We start from the raw sequence: 20,425 nt of genomic DNA, 5'->3' as shown, positions 1-20,425 counted from the left end.
CCTAAAGAATGGAAGTCCCAAAATTAGGACCCTTCAGGATCACCTTGGTGGGTCCCTGATAAACCTCAACCAGAACTCCCAGTTGTAGTCAGCTCCTGTGTTGGCCACTCCCCCTTCTGGATGGCTCTGTCACACAAGTCTCCATATCAAGCCAAGTTCTAGCTTCTGATAGCTTCCCTTCAAAAGTCCTAGTTCTACATCTCAGGGCCATATAGAACCAGTCCAGTTCTGCCACTCGAGAATCACCTGGCAACCTGGAGATGGTGGTCATTCATCTTCATGAGAGCCATCTTCTCTTACAAGTGGATCTTCCTTGGAACACTTCAGGGAAGACAGATTCAGGTGGCTAAATCCCAGGATCAGAAACCACCAAACCACAAGGTCACTGGTCATATCTCCCGACTTTACAGGTGACTTAGGCCCTGCTCAGGCAACCTAGCCAAGTTCGCAGAAGTGAAGTGGCTGGACCTCCCTGGGTGTTGAGGTGGACATGGGAGTTGTGATGAAGGCTTCTGTTGATCTGATCTGATCAGAGTTGAGCATCCAGGGTGGGGTCCTATGCCTGTCTGTCCTGTGTATTAGGTGTGGAACCCTTTCAGAAAGTAGCCCCCCAAATCTAAGTATAGTGTGTGGCTGGGGATGGTGGGTATAGCTTTGCAAGGGTTTTCAGACCTGAGATATGCCTCACCTGTGAGACATGTCAAGGGCAAGCCACATGGGCAAGCCTATGTGAGGCATTACCCCAGTCCAGCCCTGCTCGCGTCCCAGTTCCTAGGAGCTTGAGCAGGTTTGCCACAGCCCAACACTTGCCACAAGGGAGGGAAATCAGATGAGGGGGATTTCATCTGGGGGTCCTATGGCCTATAGGCACCCTCCCACAGAACCTGCCCCAGCCCTGACTTTACATATCCATCATCTCCCCATTCCCTATGGAGGCAATATAATCAACCCCCCACTCCAGTCTACCACCCAGATCTCAACAAATGCCTGCGAACCATATTCTCTTTAAAGACCCCAGATAGCCCCAGTAGGACCTCCCCAGATCTCCACAATCTAGCCAGCAACCCACAGCTGCCAGCAGATTCTGAAGACACTCAGAGATACCCAAACTCCCATGCTGCTGCTAAGTTACTTCAGTCGTGTCCGACTCTGTGCGACCCCATAGATAGCAGCCCACCAGGCTTCCCTGTCCCTGGGATTCTCCAGGCAAAAACACTGGAGTGGGTTGCCATTTCCTTCTCCATAGATCTCCTTGAATCTTACCCTCTAAAATTTATCATCCTCACCTATGGTCCCAAGACCATCTGGGCCCAACCTGCCACCTCCCACAGCTCCTCAGAGACCTGGGACTGCAGCGACTCTGGCAGACCATCGGGCAATGCTACCCCTCCAGACTGAGGGACAGAGGTGTGCAACCTCTTCCCTGAGAGCTGAACCCACTTGTCCAACCTCACCACCTGCTCTTGAACAAACAAAGGGGGCAATAGAAACACCCACCTCATGGGTTTATCATGAGGGTGACATTGAGAAAAGTGCTTAGTACAGTGCCTAGAGCATGCGTGCGTGCATGTGTGCGTGCACGCGTGCGCGTGCACACACACACACACACACACACACCCCACCAAGCTGTCTCAGTACAGTAGCTAGTTGATTTTTGTCTCCCCTGGCTGGCCTACCACCCCCTCCAGCTCACCAGGTCCAAGTCTGATTTCATCCACTCCCATCGCCCTCTACGTCCAGGGCCTCAAGCCAAGACCTGCAATCATCTAAACCCTCCTTCTCCCTCAGTGGCCAGCCAGTCCCCAAACCCTGTCAGTTTCTTCAGTTCTATATCCTGGATAGTTCTCATCGTGATCTCTGATCTTCGTGTCCACCACCATCAACTCAACAGCCTCATGAGGCGTGCCACAGCCTTCAGGCTGCCTTCTCCAAAGGAACCGAGGTGTTCTTCCTAAAATGCAGATTGGAGCCCCTCACTCCTCTTACTTTTCCCACTATGGCTGGTAGGATAAGGTGCAATCTCCCCACCTCATGCATCCTTCTTCTTCCTCCCTTTTCCTCCCTCCCCCCGCTAGCCACTAGGACTCCTACCCTAGCCTGGCCTGCAGAAGTAGCCAACGCGTCCTCTCGGCAGTCCTTCTTCCACACACAGCCCCTGCCCCACCTCCTCAGCCACCCACAGACAAGCAGGGACTCCCTGGGTGGGCTCTCCCCACGCTGAAGTGTCCTCTGTGAACCCAGGCTCACGGCCGCTCTCCTGAGGGCCTGTCTGCTCATCTGTCCCCCTGACAATCCTGTGAGCCACGATGGCCAGGACCAGGTCGATTCTGTTCCTCACGGTCCCCTCCCGCTTCAGCGCGCCCAGTTGCTCTGTGGTTGTCCGTTGAATGGATCAGGAGCCCTTACAGGCCTTGCAGAGGAGGCAGAAGCCCTGTGCGTCCTAAGATGGGGCCGCCTCTCTGGCCGCTCACACCCGCCCGACTCCCACTGGCCGCGGAGTATCGGCAATTAGAATCCCGTCACCGGGGCGCCTCCTCCTTCCCCCGTGCTCCCGCTGCCTCCGCCCCTCCCTTCCACTCTCCCTCCCTCCACCCGTTCTTTGTCTCCCGCCTCGCCGCCACGCGCCCCCCGCGTTGCCTCTTCCCTGGGGACCCCCGCGGATCCCCGCAGAAGCGACGCTACGAGTATCTGCCTGCCGGGGCGGGGGACCCCCGCGTCCAGCCGGGGTTGGCAGGGCGGGAGGCGGTTCCTCTCCTTCTCTCTCTCTCTCTCTCTCTCTCTCTCTCTCTCTCTCTCTCTCTCTCTCTCTCTCTCCCCCTCCTCCACTCTCTCTCTCTCTCTCAGACACACACACACGCACGCACACACGCACGGAGCATCCTCCCCGTCAGGTCTCCCGGTCCTGCCCCGCCCGCCTCGCCTCCTGCTTCCTGCAAACCTTCTCTCTCCGAAATACCCACCCCGCCACGTTTCCTCCGGTTCCAGGACCCCTCTCGCTGACCCCTACCCTTATTCCTGGGATGGAGCGGATGGAGCCAGCCCGGAGCCCCCCACGGCCGGGGTGACAGCCCCCTACCCCACTGCCCCTCTCCCACCTGGTTCTCGCCCCAAGCACCATGGGCCTGAGGGGTTTCTGAGGCGCCAGACGCTGAAGATGACAGATGCTGGAGGTAAGGGATTGGGACCCCAAGATCCCTAACGTGGAAGAGGACGCAGGGTCACTCCGGCTCATGGTGGGAACCCTAGTGGGGTTGGATGGGGCCAAGAGACAAGGACTTTTCTTCCCTTGTCCCTACAGGGGGCTGCACCAAGGTAGGGTGCTGGGCTGCCAGGGGAGGGGGTGGAGATAGGATCTGTGTCCCTAATCCTCTCCCTCAGCCCGCTGCCTGGAGAAATTAATTTAAAAAAACAAACTGGTGTTGGGGGAGGGGTGAAGCTTAACTCCTTCTTGCCTGGTGAGGAGTTGGACTGTCGGATTGAACAGAAGTGGCCACTTGGGTCTGATTGGGGCATAAGGTCCCTGGGGTGCAGAAGATGCCCTGTTCCTCACCCCACCCCATCTCCAGCGGTGCTGCCAGGTGCCCCCAACCTGGGCCTTGTGAGAGGGGGTCACCACTTTCTCTAGCTCTACACTGCCACCCGAGCCCTAGCTTCCTCTCCCAAACACCCCTCTTCAGGCTTTTCCAGTTGCACTTCTCTCTCTTGGGTTCCTTCTCCTCTTCCAGAGCCCCTTTCCTCCTTCCTGCTCCACTGGGGGCTGCCCCTCTCCTGGCAGCTTTCTCCACCTCTCCCCAGGGCCTCACTCAGGGCTGCTGGAGCCCGGTCTCTCCTGCTTCCCCTGCCCCTGCTGCTGCTGCTGCTCTCTGGCTCATTTCTTTCTTGCTCTTTCTTCCTCCTCTCTGCAGCTCTATGGACTAACACTCCACCAACCTGTCCATCTCTGTCCTACACTCCATTCCCTCTTCAGGACTTGTGCACACTTTGTTTCTCTTTCTCCTTCCCCTGGGTCCCAGGGAACTTGGAGTTCACCTGCCTCCTGATGTTCTTCCTCTGGGAATTGGGAAATTTGGGGAGGAAGGAGTGGCCTGCAAGAGTTAGAGCCCACAGTGTGTCCAGAGGACAAGTTCATCTCCACCTTGAGGTGCTTACCTGGTTTGAATGTGAGTGAGTATGGTGTGTGTGTGTGTGTGTGTATGTATGTGTAAGAGTGTAGAGTTGTAGGAGTGTAAATGGGGGGTTCTCTAATTTTGTAAGGTTCAATTTTGAAAGGTGGTGTAGGAAGGGCCTGGAGACATCCTGATGTCATGCTTCCCAGAGTTCCCCATGGGACAGTGCAAAGAAGGCCTCCCATACATACCTCAGGGAGTTATTTGTTGAAGAAAGCAGTTTGTGCTGAATCAGAATGTATTGGGTGCTGGTGTGAGCTGGAAGCCCCAGCTCACCCCAGAGGGTATCTAAAAGAGGGTGGCATCCACAAGAGGGTCTCGTTCTTAGACTGGGATCTTGAATAAAGAGCACTTGGGCTTTGCATTGGCTTCCTAGGTGACAGGAGTGGTAATGCAGGAGACATAAGAGATGTGGGTTTGACCCCTGGATCGGGCAGATCCCCTGGAGGGGGGCATGGCACCCCACTCTAGTATTCTTGCCTGGAGAATCCCATGGACAGAGGAGCCTGGCGGGCTACAGTCCATAGGGTCGCAAAGAGTCAGATATGACTGAAGTGAGTGAGCACACACGCGGGCTTTCCATTCTCAAGTTGTCTAAAAGCAGCAGCAGCACTGCTGCGCTCAGGGAGCCTCCATTCTGATGGGAGAGGCGGTTCTTCTCTTCAGAGTCCCTACTGATGGGAATACTGGCCCCTCTCCTCAGGAGCTCCTGTCTGATGTGGGGGAGATGTGACCTAGTTAGGGAATCAATGAAGTATGAAAAATTACTCATTTCCTAGTGGCAGGGAAGGGTGGATTTAGAAATTATATAAACGAATGAGGGGAGTAATGGCTATCTAGGACAGCTTTCTGGTGGAGGTGGCAGCTGGGTCCTGGTCAGATGAGATTTTGCGACGGGATGAGGGAGTCTGGTTCATTCTTTGGTGCAGCCTCTTTTCCCATCTGCCTTCAGGACAGGAAGAGGAGGTCTAGAACTTCTTTGTTACTAGCACCCAGAGTTCAAAAATGGAAGAGAGTTCTTGGAGGCTCCATATCCCTGGCCCCTTTGTACACCTCATTTCCTGCTTGTAGCCCCAAGTGTCCATGGAGCCTGGGGTGGACGTACCAGGTCTTAGTGAGTATGAATCAGTTCCCCTACTCTATCCATCCTGTGCCTTCTCCCAGCAGTGTTCTTTCCTTATGAATAGGTTTCAAAGCTCCAGGATAGAGCTGAAGGGATCAAGGTTGCATTCAGCCTCTTACCTCTTGCATCTCAGTTTTCCCATCTGTAAAGTGGGGATACTAAGAATCCCAAGCCTGGCCAGCATGCAGTGAGATGATATCTATGTGATAACAGAAGAGGAGAGTTGGAAAATAACCCAGCAGGCATGTGTTCTAGCTTTCCTAGAATGTGTCAAATGTATGGTCCAATCCAGTGCTCTGCCCTTCTCGTGAGGACCTGAGAGTTAGAAATAATTGAAGATCATGCTGTTTAGTGTGGTCCTGACCCTGAGCTTCTTCTTTCTCCCCTCATCTGCTATCCACCCGCCTCTCTAACACCCAGGCCTTGGTTTAGGGATGCTGCAATCCTACATCTGCTAGGAAGCCTGCCCAAACTGTGTCAGCTACATATATCCTGCTTCCCCACCTGCCCTTCCTTTCCTACATCCTATAAACAAAACAAAACCCCTATCTATCCAACTTCTTGCCAGAACATGCATGATGCATCATAGAGATTTGGCTGTCCACTGTTCTGCTGTGGGTACTCTTTATACCCTTCTGCGTCTGTGAGTCTGTCTAGAACTGTGAGAACTGTGAGTTTGTTAAGAACAGAGACCCTGCTGACGATGCCAGCTTCCTGAACAGCTCATGTTCAGAAAGACAGGTGGTGACCGCACCAGTGATGCCAGCGGAGGGAGGCAGGACTGGGTGATGGGTGGGGAATGGCTGAGTGGATGGTGCAAATTCATGGATGTAAAAATGGGTAGACGGTTGAATAGGGTGGATGGTGGATGACTGACTGAATGAATGGGTGAATAGGCAAGAGATGCACAGATAAGTAGGGAGGTAGGTAGATGAGTAGATGGAAGAACCTGGGTTCTGGTTCTGATTTTGCCATAACTTATTATGTAATCTTAGGTCAATCATTCTCCCATCTGTTTCTTTATTTGTAAAATGAGAGGATTGGATTTAATAGTCTTCAAGATTTCTCCCAGATTTGATGTTGGACAGTTTATGATAATTAAATGTTTTAAGAAAATGCTAATGATGGAAAGGCTCAGGACGGTGAAGGGGAGATGTTCAGTGACCTGTGTGGAGACAAATCAGCTCGGACTGGGGCCATGGGAGAGCCTGTTGTCTGCACTTTGGACTTGCTTCTGTCTCCTGCCCAAGCCCACCATCTGGGGTACGGTTCAGATGGTTTCTCTTCAAGGGGCTGGAGGAAGAGTTGTAAGGGAAGGTGAGGAGCTAGAAGGCCAGGAGCAGGTAGCTGTTGGCAGCTCCCTTACCTCCACCAACTGTGGTCTATTTCCCTCTTATCCATGGTTCTTTTTCCTCTCTCTCTTGTTCTCCCAGCTGTCTCGAGTCATGGCCTCTTCAAAGCTCCGAGAACCTGTGGATGAGGTTTTTGGTAAGTACTCTTTGACTCTATCTCTAGCCAAGGCTAAGAGGTTTTGAGGGAGGGGCAGTCCAGGCAACGTCAGTGTGCGTGTATTTTGGCCTTAAAGTCTGAGTCTTTGTCACCACTATCTGAGTAGATATCCAATTACAACAGCAGTGATAATAATAAGGCTCCCCATTTATTAAGTGCTTTTCTCATGCCAGGTACTAGACTAGCACCACCATGTCACATGCCCTGCATCCCATCTGTTGTTGTTATTCAGTCACTACCTCCTGTCCAACACTGTGTAACCCCATCAACTGCAGTACACCAGGCTTTCCTGTCCTTTACCATCTCCCGGAGTTTGTTCAGATTCATGTCCATTAAGTTGGTGATACAACCTAACCATCTCATCCTCTGCCACCTGCTTCTCATTTTGCCGTAAATCTTTCCCAGCATCAGGGTCTTTTCCAATGAGTCAGCTCGTCACATCAGGTGTCCAAAGTACTGGAGTTTCAGCTTCAGCATCAGTCCTTCAAATAAATATTCAGGGTTGATTTCCTTTAGGATTGATTAGTTTGATCTCCTTGCAGTCCAAGGGACTCTCAAAAGTCTTCTCCAGTATCACAATTCAAAAGCATCAATTCTCTGGCATTCAGCCTTCTTTATGGTCCAACTCTCACATCTGTGCATGACTACTGGATAAGCCATAGCTTTGACTATGCAGATCTTTGTGGGCAAGTGATATCTCTGCTTTTTAATATGCTGTCTAGTTTTGTCAAAGCTTTCCTTCCAAGAAGCAAGTATCTTTTAATTTCATGGCTGCAGTCATTGTCTGCAATGATTTTGGAGCCCAAGAAAATAAAATCTGTCACTGTTTCCACTTTTTCCCCTTTTATTTGCCATGAAGTAATGGGACCAGATGCCATGATCTTAGTTTTTTGAATGTTGAGTTTCAAGCCAGCTTTTTCACTCTCCTCTTTCACCCTCACCAAGAGACTCTTTAGTTCCTCTTGACTTTCTGCCATCGAGTGGTATCATCTGCATATCCAGGGTTTTTGACATGTCTCTCCACAATCTTGACTCCAGCTTGTGATTCATCCAGCCTGGATTTCACATCATGTACTCTGCACAGAAGTTAAATAAGCAGGGTGATAATATACAGCTTTGTCGTATTCCTTTTCTAATTTTGAACCAGTCGGTTGTTCCATGTCTGGTTCTAACTGTTGCTTCTTGACCCACTTACAGGTTTCTCAGGAGGCAAGTGAGGTGGTGTGGTATTCCCATCTCTTTAAGAATTTTTCAGTTTGTTGTGATCCACACAGTCAAAGGCTTTAGTGTAGTCAGTGAAGCCGAAGTGGATGTTTTTCTGGAATTCCCTTGCTTTCTCCATGATCCGAAGAAAGTTGGTAATTTGATCTCTGGTTCCTCTGCCTTTTCTAAACCCAGTTTCTACATCTGGAAGTTCTTGGTTCATGTAGTACTGAAGGATTTCGAGTATAACCTTGCTAGCATGTGAATCGAGCACAATTTTACAATATTTAGTTCAAACATTCTTTGGCATTGTGCTTCTTTGGGATTAGAATGAAAACTGACCTTTTCCAGACCTGTGACCACTGCTGAGTTTTCCAAATTTGCTGACATATTGAGTGCAGCACTTTAACAGCATCATCTTTAGGATTTTAAACAGCTCAGCTGGAATTCCATCACCTCCACTAGCTTTGTTCATAGTAATGCTTCCTAAGGCCCATTTGACTTCACACTCCAGGATGTCTGGCTGTATGTGAGTGACCACACCATTGTGGTTATCTAGGTCATTAAGACCTTTTTTTGTGTAGTTCTTCAGTGTGTTCTTGCCACCTCTTCTTCATCTCTTCTGCTTCTGTTAGGTCCATACCATTTCAGGACCACGTTTTGTCAGAACTCTTCACGATGACCTGTCCATCTTGGGTAGCCCTGCACGGCATGGCTCATCACTGAGTTACACAAGCCCATTTGTCATGACAAAGCTGTGATCCATGAAGGGGGTATATCACTTTAACCCCACAATAATCCTAAGAAGTGTACCCATATAGCAGACATTAAGCCTAGGACACAGAGCGCTGCAGTGACTGGCTTTAAAGATCACACGGCAGTTTAGTGGCAGAGCTGGGACAAGAACTCCAGACTGCCCAACTCCCTGCTGGCAGTCACTGTGCTGTATACCAGGATTCCCCAGCAGAAGCAACACAGGTTACCTCCAAGTCCCATAAATAAGGGACCTCATCTACATGATGTGCAGGAAAATAAAAAATGCATAACACACTTAGCATCTACACTCCCGGGGCAGCCAGGACCAACCCCCCTCTGTTCTGAGATGCATGGACTCCCACACACACACCCTATTATTTGCCTCCTGCAGTCTTTTTATTGTGTGGATTAGAGAAAGACCACTGAGAGGACTGAGTTCCCAGCATGCACCGGGGTGGAAAGGCCGTTTCCTGGCTGGATTCAGTGGAGAAGTCAGTGAGCAAAAGAAGGTGGAGGAACACGGTGGGAGAGGTGTAAGCAGAAAGCTCTGTCACGTACGCAGCCATCAGGGCTTTCAAGCCGGGAAAGGCTCCTAGGTGTGGAATGCCATAGGGCCTCCAGCGTCTCCTCCCCTGCCTCTCCTCATCTCTACCTGCCTTGCCCTTCCTTTTCCTCCAGCCCTGCTCAACTGACTCTCCCCTGTGGCTGCCGCAGATCCTGGCGATGCCTGGAACTGCTGCCTCCTGGCTTCTGAGAACTGCTTCCCGCCCTGGCCTCCCTGGGGCCTGTGCATGAAAGCTTTGCCTTGGGGACTCCCCTAGCCTCAAACAGTCTCTGGGCCTCAGACTCTGAATCTGTCCATCCTTACCCAGGTCCAGCCTGACTCCCAGCCTGGCAGAGGTGAACTCCCCCTTCCTTAGGCTTTTCAGCCACCAACCCCAGCCCAACCCTTCCTGTTTTCCTTCTCCCCAACCTGCTGAGGTAGCTGCCAGCCTGGCCGGTTTCCTGAAGAGAAAGGTGATGAAATATTCATGACTTCCCACAGCCCTGGGCTGGCTAACTCCCAGGGGGAGAGGGAGAGGGAGAGAGAGATGGAAGGAGGGATGGAAGGAGGTGAGAGGGGCCTGGTAGAGCAAGGCACCAGGAGAGAAACTGGCTCCATCTTGCCTCGGAAATCCCCAAGCCCCTTAGGAGTCCCTTTGCTCCCTAGACCCTCCACAGTAAGATGACCATGGTTTGACGTGGCCCAGATTCAGGTGCAGAGGGCCATTCTCCTTGGCCCAGGGCAGCTGGACACCAGCTAACGCTGGACTGGTTGAGGATGCTCATCAGCTGCCTACCAGCAGTCCTGTCTACTGTCCTTGGTCCCTCTGCACTCTGGGCCAAACTTTGCTCTCTGAGGAGAGTAAGTGCCTGTAAACTAAGGGATTGAATTCACAAGTCTCTCCATCTCTGCTTCAGAGGAGGTAGGGAGGGCTTGGTAATTACTCGCTGACCCTCTGGAGCCAGACTGCCTATAACCCTGGCTTGCTCTGCACCAGCCCTATCAGTTCAGTTCAGTCATTCGGTTGTGTCCAACTTTTTGTGACCCCATGGACTGCAGCACGCCAGGCCTCCCTGTCCATCACCAACTCCCGGAGCCTGCTCAAACTCATGTCCATCAAGTCAGTGATGCCATCCAACCATCTCATCCTCTGTCATCCCCTTTTCCTCCTTCCTTCAATCTTTCCCTGCATCAGGATCTTTTAAAATGAGTCAGTTCTTCGCATCAGGTGGCCAAAGTATTGGAGCTTCAGGTTCAGCATCAGTCCTTCCAATGAATATTCAAGATTAATTTCCTTTAGGATTGACTGGTTGGATCTCCTTGCAGTCCAAGGGACTCTCAAGAGTCTTCTCCAATATCACGGTTCAAAAGCATCAATTCCTCTGCACTCAGCTTTCTTTATGGTACAACTCTAACATCCATACATGAAAAATCATAGCTTTGACTAGATGGACCTTTGTCAGCAAAGTAATATCTCTCTTTTTTAATATGCTGTCTAGGTTTGTCATAGCTTTTCCAGCCCTATACCCTCAGGCAAATTAAGGCTGCCCTGAGAATTCCTGGAATCTCCTTGGGTTGTGGGGAGATTTAAATGAGCTAGTAGTTATAAAACACTTAGGACATTTGTACACACACACACACACACACACACACATACACTGTCACACACACAATGTTCTATGCCTGTTAGTGCAATGAACAAAATAGAGAAACATCTGCTTTCATGGAGCTGACATTTTGATAGGTGGAGAGAGACAATAAACTAAATAACATATATGGTATGCCAGAGAATGATAAATGATATAGGAAAAAATTTAGCTGTGGGTTTTGGGGATATTCTAAATTGAGTGGTCTCTCAGTGAGAGGAAGCATTTAAGCAGAGACCTGAAGGAGCTGAAAGAAGGAACTGTGCAGAAATCTATGGCAAGAGCCTTGCAGGAAAGGGAAGGGGAAGTGCAAAGGCCCTGAGGTGCAGGATAGCTTGTTTAAGGAAGAGCCAGGGTGGCTGGAGCAGAGGGACAAAGAGGGAGAGCATCTCTGAACAGCCTGAGTCTAAAGGCCATGCTGAGAACTCAGCTTCTTCCTGTGTGAGATGGAAGTCAGTGGAGGTTCTGAGTGGAGGGAGGAGTAACACGAGCTGACATGTTTTATCAGGATCACTGGCTGCTGGGTTGGAAATAGACTGTAAATGGGAAAGGGAAGCAGTGGGAAGACTAGCTGGGAGGATCTGTAACAGTGAGTCAAGAGGTGATGGTGACCTAGACCAGGGATCTGTATGTTCTCCTACTCCTTTCCTCTCCCCTCCTCTTTCTCCCCACATGTAGGCATGTATGTAAGTGTGTGTATACAAAGACACATATACACAATATTTTATGGCGGGAAATCAAAAGTAGAGACTAGCACAAAGTACCCCATCATACACTTATGTACGTATCACTCAGCCTCAAGTATCATCAACTCATGGACAGTCTTGTTTCATCTACATCCCCTTCCTCTCTTCCCTCCTAGTTTCCTGGATTATTTTGAACTTAATCCAAAACATCATGTCATTTCACCAAAAATATCTCAGCATGTTTAGATATATTTCCAAAGTAGAGCTAACAGGAATTGTGGTTGGATCAGTTTGTAGGGTAGGAGGGAGAGGGAGGAATCAAGGGTGACTGGCCTTAGCAGCTGGAAGAATGGAGCTGTTACTCATCGAGATGGGCAGACTGGGCAGCTTGCGGGGTGAGGACGTCAGGAGTCCAAGAGTAACATGTACATTGAAGATGTCCATTGGACATCCAAGTGGAAGTGTCAAGTAGGGAGCTGGACCCATGAATTACCAACTGGGTCTAGGTCTGAGAGGGCTTCCCTTGTGGCTCAGCTGGTAAAGAATTAGCCTGCAGTGTGGGAGACCTGAGTTCAGTCCCTGGGTTGGGAAGAGCCCCTGGAGAAGGGAAAGGCTACCCACTCCAGTATTCTGGCCTAGAGAATTCCGTGGACTGTATAGTCCAGGGGGGTCACAGAGAGTCAGGCACGACTGAGTGACTTTCACTCACTTCACTAGGTCTGAGAGGGTGACCAGGTAGACAGTGGGGTCTTTCACAGAGCCAGGGACAGAGACAAGGTGGTGCATTCGTTTGATGGACTGAGTTTGAGGTGCCTGGGTGCTTTAGATGTGGCAGGTGTTGAGGTGCTCAGACTTGGAATTCAGGGGAGGAATCAGAGCTGGAAATAGATATAGGTGGTAGTTCAGCCACTAGGGTGATTTAAGGGGTGTCTACAGACAAGAGAAAGAGGAGCAGGCAAAGCAGGGCAGGCAGGAGTGATGGGATGGGGTCCCTGAGATCCCGGAGGGTAGAGTGGTGAAGAAAGGTCTTAAGCCATGATGGTCTGGGAAGGACTCTTTCTGCCTGGAGAAACTCGGGGACACTGCAGAAGGAAGTCTGTATTCTAGGGTGGAACAAATGGAAAGTGAAGCTCGGAGCTGTAGGGTTTATGAGTAATCTGTTGGGTTTGCCTACTCTTCCACATTGTCCTCATCCAGGACCTAGCCCTGGGCCATGTGCCCCAGGACGGGAGAGAGACGCTTCAGGGTTCTGTGGGCTCTCCTCTTTGCCACTGGCTCATAGGGCTCCCTCTAGTTAACTGCAAGTCATCTAGCTGCTCAGCAGTGCTGTCTGAGTGTGACCCTGAGCCTGGCACAGAAAGCCAGCATCCCCAGCAGGGCCAGTCTCTCAAGCAAGACTGTGTGAGCGTGCTCAGTTGCTCATGTCCAGCTCTTTGCGATCCCATGGACTGTAGTCCACCAGGCTCTTCTGTCCATGGAATTTTCCAGGCAAGAATACTGTAGTGGGTTGCCAGTCCCTCCTCCAGAGGATCTTCCCAACCCAGGGACTGAAACTGTCTTTTGTGTCTCCTACATTGGCAGGTGAATTCTTTATCACTGCACCACCTGGAGCCAGAGCTAGACTAGCCAGGCTCAAATCCCAGACTGTTGCTAGCTGCGGGCCTCAGGCATGAGACTTGACCTCTCTGATCCTCAGTTTGCTTAGCTGTGAAATGGGAATAAAAGCTATCCCTAGCCTGTGGGTTGTTCTGGGTAGACAAGGCAATGAATGTACATTCTGACACCTAGTTGGCACTTCTTCAGTGATAGCCATTACAACTGTGCTCTCTCCAGCCTCATCTTCCAGTCCTCCCCTCCACAAACCTGCCCTCTCATTGCTCTGGAGGCATCCTGCCCCCAGCTTCCCTTCCTCTCAGCATAGCATATGCCAGTTTTGCCAGCCTCCACCAGTTTTGCCAGCCCCCTCTCTACAACTCCCAGACAGACCTGAAGACCCAGCTTTGGTGTTTCCTCCTCCAAACAGGACAATCCTGTCCTCTGTGCCTGTGAGAGGGTCTATCACACATTGTATTTACAAGCTGACATCTCCAGCTCCCTGGGAGACTGTGAGAGACTCGGTTTTCCATTTCATTGGACTACCAGTGCCCAATACTCGGAGACATTGTTGAATGCCTGGGTGTGCGTGCAGGTGGCCACTTGAGGCGGGCCTCTGGGTGTGCTGTCCTTATGTATCTGGTCTCTGTCCCTCTTCCCTGGTTTGCAGACCTGGACTTGGCAGTGCCAGAAACCGTCAGACTGGACAGCAGTTTACACAAGGCCCGGGCCCAACTACTGGCCAAGGGCCGGCGACACCGGCCCTCTCGCTCCAGGCTTCGGGACAGTGCCAGCTCTGCAGAGGATGGTGAAGGCTCCGATGGGCCTGGAGGCAAGGTTGGGACAGTCCCCTCAATCACCATACCCTACCCACCCTTCTTGCCCCTTCTTGCCCCTGGATAATCCCTCCAAACCACTCTTCCAGGGGAACCACACCCCTAGACTTCTCACATAAGGCTGACAAATACTAGTTTGTGCAGTTCAATTCTGGCTCATTTCATCCTTTCAAGCAAGGTATTACCCCATTTTCCAGACGGGAAAACTGAAGCTCTAAGAGGTTCACTAACAAAGTCACACAGTTAGTAAGTGAAGGAGGCCCGATGCAGCCCCTGCTTCTGTGACCAGAAATTCCATCTCTCACTGCTCGCTGCCCAGCCACCCCTCGGCCCAGGACGGCACGAGGAAGCCCTCCCTCCAGGCCGGGGAGGCCCTAGGAGCCCGGGCTCCCCTCCGGGAAGAGGGGAAGAGGGTAGGCGGTGAGCAGCTGCCCCTCCTCCAGGGAACCGACGGCTGCGGGAGCCCCCTGCACCGGCTGCGCTCGCCTCTGCACTCGGGCCCCGGGTCCCCAGCGGGGGGCTCCTTCTGCCTGGAGCCCCCGGGATTGCGGCGCAGCCTGGACGAGGACGAGCCGCCGCCCTCACCGCTCGCACGCTACCGGCCCCTGCACAACACCGCCTCGCACGAGGGTCTGGCCGCCGCCTCCGGCTCGCCGCCCCGCTCCGCTGCCTCGTCCGACAGCTCGCCCAGCTTCGTGCGCCGCCACCCTCGCGCCGAGCTGCACAGCGAAGGTGAGCAGCGGCCGGCGCGGCGCCCCCTGCCGGCAAGCACTCCTTTGGGCTCCGAAGCACTTGGCCGGACCTCGGGTTTGGCACCGGCTGGCTCAGGGGAGGTGGGGAATAAAGACCACGGTTCATTCATTTATTTCCAGAGAGCCTTAATGTGTGCCAGACACTGTCTGGGCACTGGGACACACAAAAGAACAAGCAGATGCTGTCCTCGTCCTCGCGAGGCTTATAAGTTCTAGGGGAAGCAGTCAAATAATTCCTTATAGTTTGAGGGGAAGCAATCCCTTAATTAAATGTATAGGTAGGTACAAGGTGTATTGAGTGCTATTCGAGAAAGGGAACGCAGGGCGGAAGGACATTTATCAGGTTGAAAATATCCTGGGAGCAGTTAGGAGCCTCCTGCAAGGCTTCTTGAGGAAGTGACATGTGAGCCAAGATTAGAAGATTGGTTACAAGTTGGCCAAGATAAAATTAACAGTAAAGAGTAGCGATCCCTACTTTCCAGAGTGGTTTATGGTTTGTATAAGGCTTTCATAAACATCTTATTCAGTTCAGTTCAGTCGCTCAGTCGTGTCCCACTCTTTCCAACCCCATGGACTGCAGCATGCCAGGCTTCCCTGTCCTTCACTATCTCATCCTATTAGGTCTCATGAAACAGGCATTGTTATTAGCCCCATATTTAAGATGCAGGAAGCTCAGAGAGGTAGTGACTTGTCCTAGGTCACACAGCTAGTGAAAGGCATTAGAGTAAGGTTGCCTGATTCTAAGTCAAGAGAATTTCTATCACCTTATTGGAAGTTGATAGAGGCAGACAAGCCACCACATAGGCTATTTCCTTCCTTTTCTTCCTTGAAAGATGACAGCCGGGATGCCAGCCCACCTGAGCCCGCCAGCCCTACCATTGGCCTGGATAAGAAGACTCGCCGAAAGTTCCTGGACCTGGGGTGAGTGACCAGAAACAAAGGCTTGGGGATTGGGTAGCACAATGGGCAGCACTGTTCCACTCCCCCTTGCCCTCCCCACAGGGTCACCTTACGCCGAGCATCCACTAGCAAGAGCCGGAAGGAGAAGGGCAGCAACCGTCTGTCCATGGGCAGCAGGTGAGAGGTACCCACAGCCCCTCAGCCACAGCTTCTGCCTGTAACTCCCCGTGGTTCCAGCCCTCTCCTCGGTGCCCGCACCCATGCAGCGTATTCTCTCTGCAGGGAGTCGGTGGAGGGGTCCAGCAGGTCAGGGGGCTCCCCGTTCCTGCCCTTTTCCTGGTTCACAGACAGTGGCAAGGGCTCCGCATCTTCTGGCAGCACCACCTCCCCGTCCTGCTCCCCTAAACGCGAGGGTTTCAGCCCTAAGAAGTCAGCTTCTCAGGTGAGTCCATGGCCGTCTGGCCTCCATCCTGGCCCCCAGACTCAGGTGACATGAGGACATACTTCACCCTGGCTTGGGCCTGGATCCAGGCATTCCCGGAGTCCATCTGTCCATCCAAGGAGCCATTCGATGATCATTAATTCATCCAGTCTCTGAGTTCAGGCATTCACTTGTTCACTTGTTCGTATGCCAAGTGGTTCCTTTGTTGACTCATTCATTGCTGTCTCCATTCAACACATGTAACTGAGCATTATGATCCCCTAGTACACACTCAGCCTGAGGGCTCCTCTATTCCTGCTAACTCTTCTGCCTGGCTCAGTTCTGACTCCACATCCTGTATTAGGAGCTGGCCTACATGTGGTACAGTGAGGCTGGGGGGAACAGAGATGAATAGGACCGCAACCTAGCTAGTGCTTGGAAAGTTCACAACCCTGTGGGTGAAGTGAGACCAAGGAACAGAAGCAACAGTGAGCACCTATTTATGTTCAGGATTCTGTGGCCTACAAAGCTCCAAAAGCATTTTTGTTTACCCTCACAAAAGTTCAGTGAAGTAGGGAGGGCAGGCACACTCATCCCTATTGTGAAGTGAAGTGAAGTGAAAGTCAGTCGTGTCTGACTCTTTACGACCCCATGGTCTGTACAGTTCATGGAATTCCCTAGGCCAGAATCCTGGAGTGGGTAGCCATTCCCTTCTCCAGGGGATCTTCCCAACCCAGGGATTGAACCCAGGTCTCCCGCACGGGAGGCAGATTCTTCACCAGCTGAGCCACCAGGGAAGCTCATCTTGTACAGACGGGCAAATGCAGGCCGAGACTGAAGGGAATTGCCTACAGACTCAACTGGATTTAGATGCCAGGCTCTAATGACCCCCAGCCCTGTGCTTGTTCTGTGATTCTGTTCCTGTGTGCAGTCGGGTCAGAGAAGATCAGAAAACTGTACATTCAGGGGAGAAAGGGTCCCTCTCCCACATCCTCCCTCCCTTTCTTCCATTGTGCTGGGCCCTGGTGAACAGACACAGCCCAGACACTCGTATAGCTCAGAGTCCAGTGAAGACATGACATCTAACCAGGTTTTTATAAGCCAGGGTGCTGGAGGCCATGCTGAAGAGGCTCAAGTCAGGAACACCTGACCCAGCCTGGGGGAATCCTGGTCAGCTGTCAAGGAAGCGACAGCAGCGTGACCTCCATTCCCGCTAACTGCTCAGTTCTAGCCCTGCAGCCTTGCTCTGTGTGCCTGCCCAGCTCCTGGTTCACATCCAAGGGCCCTGAGAAACTCCTGGTGCCTGGTCCTGGACTTCAGCTCCATCTGAACAGGGATGGTAGGTTGTGGGTTGCTGCCTTGGTCTTGAGGTGAGCTCTCTCCTCAGCAGTATGCCCCCTTTCCATCTAGGAATCCACCCTGAGTGATGATTCCACACCCCCCAGCAGCAGCCCCAAGATCCCAAGTGGTCCCCGGCAGGCGGCCAAGTGTTCCTACCCCTACCACACTCTGTCCCAGTCTTCCGATGAGGTAAGCAGGCCCTTACCTCTGACACAGCCAGGTGTGTAGGCCACAGGGCACACCCTGCCCCCTCACTCTCCCTGGTCTCCACCCCAGTTTCTGGATGAGCCTCTTCCGACCGTCTACCACTGGACCAGTCAGCAAGTGGGCCAGTGGCTGCAGAGCCTCAACCTGGAGCAGTATGCTGCTGAGTTCGCTGCGCGGCAGGTAGATGGGCCGCAGTTACTGCAGCTGGATGGAAGCAAACTGAAGGTGGGTTGGGGTGGGGGGACCACCACCCAGTTGGATCCCTGAGGCAGCCTTCAAGGATTGGGATCCCCTCATCCTGACCTTTCCACTCCCTTTAAGACCACTGCCCTGACCTCTGACCTCTAGGCAAGATCCTTGATCTTTGCCCTCTAGCATGGATTCCCTCCCAGTCTTGACTCCAGTCCAATTCCTCAGTCTGACCTTCAAGCTCCAGCCAAAGTCTTCAGGTTGACCTCTGACCTTGAGGACTAGCCTATCATCTGACTCTTGACTCTAATGAGCCTCCCCTTGTCATCTCATCTGAATTTTGGAGTCTTCATCTCTAAGACTAAAAATCTTGGAGGCTGGTGGTTGTGGGAGGCAAGTAGGGGGAGGGAGGGAGGGTGTCAGAGGTTGTGCTCTGATCTCTGTTCTGGGGGTTTCTGGCCGGTTTTGCACCGTCTGCTTAGCTGCTTGGGGAAGCAGTGGTGAGGAGAGTCCCCCAGAAGTCTTTGGAACAGGGGCCTCAGCTACTGATGGGCTGTGTGACCTCGGACAGACTCGCTTCCCATCTCTGGCCTCATGGAATCTGGCAGGGTTATTTCAAGGCTGAAATCCTGAGTTGAGGGATGGGAGCCAAGGATTAGGGTGGGGAAGGGGCAAAGAGCCTGGAACCCTGCACCATTTACCCTTATCTCTCCTAGCCACTCCCATTCCAAATTTTTGCCCTGAGGGTCCTGATCCATCAGCAAGCTTGGGAGGTGGAGGCTGAGGGCTGGCAGAGCTCCAGCGAGAATACACCTGGGCCACAGAGAACCCTGGGCTTGGGTTGGCCAGGTGTGGGGCTCTTCACTTCACCGTTGGATCCCTCCCCCAGAGTCTGGGGCTCAGCAACTCGCATGATCGGGCGCTGGTGAAACGGAAGTTGAAGGAGCTGGCGGCGGCTGCTGAGAAGGAGCGCAAGGCCCAGGAGAAGGCTGCACGGCAGCGTGAGAAGCTCCGGCGCAGGGAGCAGGAGGCCAAGAAGAGCTAGGGAGATGGGTGGGCAGGCACTGGCACCTGGCTTGGGAAGCTGCTGGGCTCTGCGGGCACAGGCCGCCTTAGGAGGCGGGGCCTGGGCATCAGGCTTGGGTTGGCCTGGCTCCATGCTCTCAGGAGGAACAGCCCTCTCACCCTGTCATCTGTCTGGACCCAGATCCCTCAGAAAGAGAGACCCAGGGGAGAGGACCCAGTAATAAATCCCCTTGCAAGGACTTTTTGGCACAAAGTTCCTGGGGGAAGTGGCAGATTATGGGCAGAGAGGCCAGGGCTGAAGCAAATCAGGGAGCCCAGAGGTGCCTGAGTGATTCTAACCCTGTTCCCTCAGGCCAAGGGGGTCCTGGGGCTGCCAGTGAACTAGGAGGCCTGCATACCTTCCAGAGGCCCTGGGCTCAGAGATATGGGTTTGAGCCTCTCTGCAGTAGCAGGTGGATAAAGTAGTTCCTTTCCAGCTCTCCCAGGTGACTGTGTCGAGAGAGCTCTGCAGGAGGCTGGTGGGCCTACAGCAAGTTGCACTCAAAGCAGACTCCCAGTCTGCACTCCTCAACAGGAGAGTAGAGAAAGCAGCATGATTACCCTGTCATCTTTGCAAGGGCTTTAGGAGAAGGAAGGGAGGGGTCTCAGTGGTAGGATGATGCCCCTGCAGGTCTGCCCCTCCTGAGGCCCACACAAAGCCTGGGTTTTGACCGACTCTCCAAGTTGGGCCCACTTCTGCTGCTCCTGCGGAGGCCACCTGGAACCTCTCTGAAGATGGCAAACTTGGGAACTGGTGGGGACAAATGACACCCCCATCAATGCCTAGATGGCCCTTAACTGGTGAATCCTCACCCCAGCCAGGCAGAGAGGCAAAATCTGGGAGGGCCCTGAAAGCTGCTAAATTGAAAAGGTTCATCAGCCCTCCCCGACCTGTCCTGGTTCTTATCAGAGCCTCCGTGGGCTCCAGACCTGGCAGACAGGAGGGGTGGGGCCCGCTCCCTGGGTGGGGGTGGAAGCCATCCCAGAGCCCAGGGAAGGTGTCTGTCCTTCTAGGGTGAGTGTGTCCAGTGTCCAGGCATGGTGCTGGCCAGCAGCTAGCCCAGCCTTTGCAGCACTGGCCAGAGTTAGCAGTAAGGTCAGAGGCCTTAGACTAGAAACCTCCCTTCACCTCCTCCCACCAGCATGGAGCAGCAGACAGGCCCCCATACACCCACTCCCCTCGCTCCAGCCCAAGGGCTGTGGCTGTGACCCCTGTTCTCTGGGTCTCAGTTCTTTTTTCCCTTCTGCTGTCTGTGCTGAGAGAGGGGCTTCAGAGGGGGGACTGGACATGGGGGCACTAGTACCACCTGGGCCCCAGAGGGGCTGGTGGGGAGGATGGAAAGCTCCCAAGTCCTTGAAGCCATGAGGAGCTATCTGGGTGCCCACCTGCATGTGAAGGGGGAGGCGGTACTTAGTTTCTTTCAATAAACGCTTATGATGTGCCAGCGGCCTTCCTGTTCGCCCCGGCCGGGGGTTGGGCTGGGCTCT

The 20,425-nt window shown here is 52.8% G+C and overlaps 1 protein-coding gene across 2 annotated transcripts; it reads left to right on the top strand.

The window, feature by feature from the left end:
* The first annotated feature begins 2,552 nt into the window (after positions 1–2,552).
* SAMD14 (sterile alpha motif domain containing 14) lies at positions 2,553–20,382 on the top strand. 2 transcript variants are annotated; one of them, XM_044939089.2, is made up of 10 exons: positions 2,553–3,170; positions 6,723–6,777; positions 13,897–14,063; positions 14,506–14,794; positions 15,648–15,735; positions 15,817–15,891; positions 15,997–16,156; positions 17,546–17,665; positions 17,753–17,908; positions 18,722–20,382. In XM_044939089.2, the coding sequence occupies exons 1-10, from the start codon at positions 3,162–3,164 to the stop codon at positions 18,785–18,787; spliced, it is 1,185 nt and encodes a 394-aa protein (XP_044795024.1). In that variant the 5' UTR covers positions 2,553–3,161; the 3' UTR covers positions 18,788–20,382. The 2 variants fall into 2 exon arrangements, with proteins under 2 accessions (XP_044795024.1, XP_006062047.1); XM_006061985.4 differs by having other exon boundaries at positions 2,556–3,170; positions 18,762–20,382.
* The last annotated feature ends 43 nt before the right edge of the window (positions 20,383–20,425 follow it).

Source organism: Bubalus bubalis, chromosome 3 (assembly GCF_019923935.1).
Source record: "Bubalus bubalis isolate 160015118507 breed Murrah chromosome 3, NDDB_SH_1, whole genome shotgun sequence".
Taxonomy (NCBI): domain Eukaryota; kingdom Metazoa; phylum Chordata; class Mammalia; order Artiodactyla; family Bovidae; genus Bubalus; species Bubalus bubalis.
The sequence above is the reverse complement of the archived record's forward strand: the minus strand, read 5'-3'. Positions and strand labels throughout refer to the sequence as shown.